The 6,196-nt window shown below is 45.3% G+C and overlaps 1 protein-coding gene across 1 annotated transcript; it reads left to right on the top strand.

The window, feature by feature from the left end:
* Positions 1 to 861: 861 nt before the first annotated feature.
* LOC138801773 (uncharacterized) lies at positions 862 to 5,046 on the top strand. The gene is made up of 3 exons (XM_069984871.1): positions 862 to 1,344; positions 1,436 to 2,021; positions 3,161 to 5,046. The coding sequence occupies exons 1-3, from the start codon at positions 883 to 885 to the stop codon at positions 5,044 to 5,046; spliced, it is 2,934 nt and encodes a 977-aa protein (XP_069840972.1). The 5' UTR covers positions 862 to 882.
* Positions 5,047 to 6,196: the final 1,150 nt, after the last annotated feature.

Here is a 6,196-nt window from a genome sequence, read left to right as displayed (position 1 = left end):
CTGGGGGTTACCGGGTTAAAACTTACCGGCTTCCCGGCGGCGTCAGGCTCCGTCATGGAGCAGCCTCCTAGTCTGGCTTCCCCCCGACACCTCCGGAAGACGGGTCCCCGGACCTCCCCTGGCCCTCCTCGGTGCGGCTGGTGCTCCAGTCTGCAGCGCTGCGCCCGCGCGCGCTGCGGCATGAGTAGCCGGAAGTACGGGGGAGGGGGTAGCTCTGCCGGCCGTGTTCGGCAACTTCCGGGGTCTGTGCCTGCTCAGGTGGAGCGCCGGGAGGGTGACGCCGGGTCAGCGCACGGCGTGGGGGCGGAGTCAGCCGGTCACATGGGATTTCGGCGCCAGATTTAAAAAGGTGCCATGATGGACGCCAGGTCAGTACTCAATCCTGGGTGCTTGAGCTGCTCTCCCTTGTGAAGCAGCTACCTGGTGCTATAACGGAAGTTCTGACCTCCTGGATCTTGGACGATCATCATGGAGGGTGAGAGCGCTGAAATCACTGAATCTACTCCTCCTGCAACTCAGGTTCCAAAGGTATGGAGTGGGTAAGAGGGGAAGTTCCCCAATCGATTTTATGTTTTTCTCTAAAGTTTTGATGTCTTGTCAATTTTAGGAAGGGTCATCCAGTAAGACTCGCTCTAAGAGTAAAGAATGTCCAACCTGTAGAAAACGATTAAGTAGCTCCTACAATAAGCTTCTTTGTGGTAGCTCTATGAATAGAGTTCTGGAAGACCAGGGACCATCTTTTGTTCGTAACATGAAGAACATCATAAAAAAGGAAATTAGGGTAGGTTTAAAAAAAAAGAAAAAAAAAAAAAAAAGTTTTTTTTTTTTTTTTTTAAAGATATATAGATATATTTTTCTTTTTCTGCTTATTTTCAGGCTTCTATGCCTTTTCAGGCTCAGCCTCCTACAACACCAGCCCCTCCGTTAGCCCCTATACCGGCTCCAGCTCTGCCTCTTCCTATGTCAGCTCCAGCCGTTTTTCCAATTATTGATCTTGAACAACCTGGACCTAGTAGATCTGTGTCTCATCCTCCGTCCTCTTTAGGAGAAGAGGAGGACCAGAGTCTCGGCACAGAGGCAGAGGATATGGGGCAGTCGGGCTTGGAGGTTGAGGAAGTAGTGTCTGAGCCATCACCTGCGGTAGATTTTGTGGATACCTTAATCAAGGCCGTAAGAGAGACTATGGGCATAGAGGAGACTCCAGAACCTCAGACCATACAGGATAGAATGTTTGGCGGTTTGGCTCCTAAAAAACGTCCAGTCTTCCCTATTCATCAGAATATCAAGACTCTCATCAAACATGAATGGTCTAACCCAGATAGAAAATTCTTTATACCAGCCGCTGTAAGTGCTGTCTTGTCTGGTATATATATACAATTTCTTTTTTGAATATCATACGATTTACACCTACCACCTTGTGTTATTTCTCTTACAGTTCAAAAGGAAATATCCATTTGACCAAGAGGAATCTAGCACTTGGGGCGTGGCCCCCAAAATAGATCCTCCTATAGCCAAGATATTCAAACAGAATGCTCTACCTTTTGAGGACTGTGCCTCCCTGAAAGACCCAATGGACAGACGAGCAGAGATTTATTTAAAAAAGGATTGGGAGGCATCTACTGCCGTGTTTAAACCTTTAGTGGCAGCCACTTCAGTCTCAAGAGCCCTAGAGGTTTGGTTGTCTGAACTTAAGGAGATGATTAGTAAAGGGACACCTGTTGACGAACTCCTTAAACCATTTGAAACCTTGGAAAAAGCCATGTCTTTCGTTTCTGAGGCTTCAGCTGACGCCCTGAAGCTTTCCGCTCGTTCAGCCGCGGTATCTAACTCTGCTCGCAGATCCATGTGGCTTAAAGAGTGGAAAGGGGACGTCACTTCAAGATCTAAGTTATGTGGGGTCCCCTGCGAAGGTAACTTGCTTTTCGGTCCAGCTCTGGACAATATATTAGAGAAAGCATCAGACAGGAAGAAAGGGTTCCCCCTGATACCGCAACAATCTACTCGTCCCTTCAAGGGAAAAGGTAGGAACACACAGAGGAGCTCTAACACTAATAAAAAAGAGTGGAGACCCACGAAAAAAACCAAGGGGTTCCTCTTTAAGAATACTGATAACCCTAAAAAACCTACACAATGACGCCAGGTCCCTGTGGGAGGGCGTCTGTCATGTTTTTGGTCACAGTGGTGTAACATTTCTAATAGCACGGTTGTACTGGATCTAATAAAACATGGTTTAAAGATTTCATTTTTGTCCTCCCCAGGGGAAAGATTTGTAGTTACAGATTTATCATCAGAGCCTGAAAAACAGATAGCCCTCACACTAGAAGTTCAGTCCTTACTGGATAAAAAAGTTCTGATCCCGGTCCCAGAAGCAGAGTATGGTAAAGGGTTTTATTCCACTTTGTTCCTGGTAAAAAAGCCCAATGGTTCTTATAGAACCATCATCAATCTTAAACCGCTCAATAAAGTTCTTACTTATGAAAGGTTTAAGATGGAATCTGTTGCCACTGCCATCCTGAATCTCTCCCAGAATTGTTACATGGCCACGTTAGATTTGAGGGACGCTTATTACCATATCCCCATTTACCCAGACCATCAGAGGTTCTTAAGGGTGGCCGTAAAAATGCTGGATTCAGTATGTCATTTTCAGTACCGGGCGTTACCCTTTGGTATCTCACAGGCCCCTAGAGTGTTTACTAAAGTAATGGCAGAAGTGATGGCACACATAAGGGAACAAGACATAATAATCATTCCCTATCTAGATGATTTTTTGCTGGTGAGTAACTCCGCTGATTCACTACAGACCCAGATCAAAGTAGTAGAGGACATCCTGGTTAAATTAGGTTGGGAAATCAATGATGACAAATCCAACAAAATACCCTCTCAGTATTGCCAGTTCTTGGGGATCTGTCTGGATTCTAGATCCAAAAGATCCTTTTTACCCGAAAACAAAATTTCCAACATTTGCGCTAAAACTCAGGAACTTTTGGATAACCCTCAGACTACTTTCAGGAAGGCTATGTCACTTTTGGGTCTATTTACTTCCTGTATTCCTGCGGTTCCCTGGGCACAATATCACTCTAGGGTGTTCCAGTCTCAAATCCTTGGTGAATGGGACGGTGCGGTTGAATCTCTTGATTTGCCCCTCCTTCTATCTCCACAGACACTCAGATCTCTTTCCTGGTGGACACAAAGGAATCATCTCTCCAAGGGACTTCCTTGGAACTTAGAAGAGGTTGTGACAATCACCACGGACGCCAGTCCTCGGGGATGGGGAGCCCATGCAGATTCCCAGGTCTTCCAGGGCCAATGGTCTCCAGAGGAAGCCAGGGACCCACAAAACGTGAGAGAGTTGAGAGCAATATTCTTCTCCTTATCCCAGGCTCTTCCACTAATAAGAAACAAAAATGTGAGAATCTTATCAGACAACAGGGCGGCAGTGGCATATGTCAACCACCAGGGAGGCACAAGGTCACCACAGCTCATGAGGGTAACTCATTTTCTTTTCAGATTAATAGAACCACATTGCCTATCCCTGTCAGCACTTCACTTAAGAGGGGTAGACAATGTAAAAGCAGATTTCCTCAGCCGACACTCTCTAAATCAGGGAGAATGGGAACTTTCACAGGAAGTTTTTTACCAGATCTCCAGACTGTGGGGAACACCAGAAATAGACCTGTTTGCCTCTCGAGCGAACAGGAAGATTCCCAAGTTCTTCTCCCTCTGCCCTGCCGACAAGCCCTTAGCACTGGATGCGTTAGCCCAACCGTGGAACAGGGGCCTTCTTTATGCGTTCCCTCCCATCAGACTAATTCCGAGAGTAGTCAGGAAGATCAGACAGGACAGGGCCCATGTCATACTGATAGCACCCTTTTGGCCAAGAAGGGTCTGGTTTACCTGGCTCAGAAAGATGTCCCTGACGGATCCTTGGATACTACCAGACAGAGCAGATCTCCTCAGCCAGGGCCCAGTCTTCCATCCACAAGCTCACAATCTTCACATGACTGCCTGGCATTTGAAAGGCAACTGCTGATAGATAGAGGCCTTTCTTCTGAAGTCATCACTACCTTGCTTGCCAGCAGAAAGAGAGTTACCTCGATGATATACTTACGCACTTGGAAAACATTTTGCAGATTTGTAAATAAACCGATAAACGTACTGGCTGCCCCGGACATTCCTTTAATTCTACAGTTTCTTCAGGAAGGTCTAAATAAAAACCTTAGACCCAGCACTCTTAAAGTACAGATCTCGGCACTCTCTGCCCTCTACGATTATAAACTGGCGGACCATCCATGGATTAAGAGGTTCGTTAAAGCAGCCAGCAGGTTGTGTCCCACTGTCAAGTCTAAGATTCCTCCCTGGGATCTCAATCTAGTGTTAAATGGCCTCACCACTAAGCCCTTTGAGCCATTAGCAGAAAGCCATATTAAATTCCTATCATATAAGTTAGCCTTTCTCCTAGCCATAACGTCAGCCAGAAGGGTTAGCGAGATTAGGGCTTTCTCTATACAGACTCCCTATATGACCATTAGAGATGACAGGGTGGTCCTATCACCTGACCCGGCCTTCTTACCAAAGGTAGTCACTGATTTTCATAGATCTCAGGAGGTAGTGTTACCATCATTTTGCAGCACACCAGCTAATGAACAAGAGATATCTTTTCATAGTCTTGACGTTAGAAGAGCTATTCTACATTATTTAAAAGTCACAGAAGAATGGCGCTTAAGTAATAACTTACTGATATCCTTCCAAGGGAAATATAGGGGTAGAGCAGCCTCTACACAAACAATAGCCAGATGGGTCAAACAAGCGATTGGAGAGTGTTACAGGGCTAAAGACATGATAACGCCAGTGGGGTTTGGAGCTCATTCAACTAGAGCAGTAGCTACCTCTTGGGCGGAGAGGGCAGCAGTTTCCATTGACCAAATTTGCAGAGCAGCAACATGGAGCACCCCACATACTTTTTTCAGACATTACAGATTACAACTATCATCTACTGAGGATCTGACCTTTGGTCGCAGAGTTCTACAAGCTGTAGTCCCCCCCTAGGCGGCCATATTCCTATTCTACTCTCCAGGGGTGCCGTCATAGGGCGAAAAGAGAAAATTAAAAATTACTAACCGGTAATTTCTTTTCTTTGAGCCCATGACGGCACCCCGCCTAAATCCCGCCCTTGTATATATAAAAAAAAAAAAAAAAAAAAAAAAAAGACATAAAAAACACAAAAAAAAAAAAAAAAAAAAAAAAATGTGTGCATTTCTATATTTTTTTGTGTGTGTTGTGAGCTTCGCTCCTAGGTCCTTGCTAAATACTGACGAGAGGAGGGAAGGTTACTTCTTTTAAAGATCCAGGGATTCCCTGCATCCTGTTTCCTGTCCAATGGGGAAAGGAGGTGGACCTCTCCAGGGGTGCCGTCATGGGCTCAAAGAAAAGAAATTACCGGTTAGTAATTTTTAATTTTCCCCATACACAACAATTCAGCAGAGTTGCTCTGTAATCTCATCTATGTGTGCAACATAAATTATATAATTAGCAAAGAAAAAAAATCCCCAACACAATAAAAAATTTCAACTCATAATTCAATATATACAAACAAAAAGGAAGCATTTATAGGGAAAATATGAGTATTCTTTATTTATTGTTTAAAAGATATAAAAAACACACACACAGGCACCAACACTTGGGTCTGTGTGATGTCACATGAAAATAATTTGTTACAGAACGGACACTTATGACCACACAAATGCAAAAAATGGGATCCCAACACCCACAAATTAAAGGGGTAGTGCGGCGCTCAGCAATTATTCACAGAATAACACACATTACAAAGTTAAACAACTTTGTAATGTATGTTATGTCTGTGAATCGCACCCTTGCCGTGTCCCCCCACCCCCGCACGTGTACCCGGAAGTGTGGTGCGATATACATACCTGACGCGTGTCGACCCCCGTCTTCTGTCGATGCAATCTTCGGGAGGCCGACCGACTCGCTGCAGCCGTCCCGCATGCCGGCCCCCCCTCTGCAGCATCATCAGCCGCTCAGCCGCGATAGGCTTAGCATAACTGTGCTCAACCAATCGCGGCTGAGCACAGTTATGACGCGGCAGAGGGGGGTCGGCCGGCCTCCCGAAGATGACATCTTTTTTTTTTTTTTTAAATATATTTTATTGGAGTTTTGCATGACAGAACAGGATAATAAA

The sequence above is a fragment of the Dendropsophus ebraccatus genome, chromosome 9, assembly GCF_027789765.1.
Source record: "Dendropsophus ebraccatus isolate aDenEbr1 chromosome 9, aDenEbr1.pat, whole genome shotgun sequence".
NCBI classification, from domain to species: domain Eukaryota; kingdom Metazoa; phylum Chordata; class Amphibia; order Anura; family Hylidae; genus Dendropsophus; species Dendropsophus ebraccatus.
This window is presented reverse-complemented; position numbering and strand designations above follow the sequence as displayed.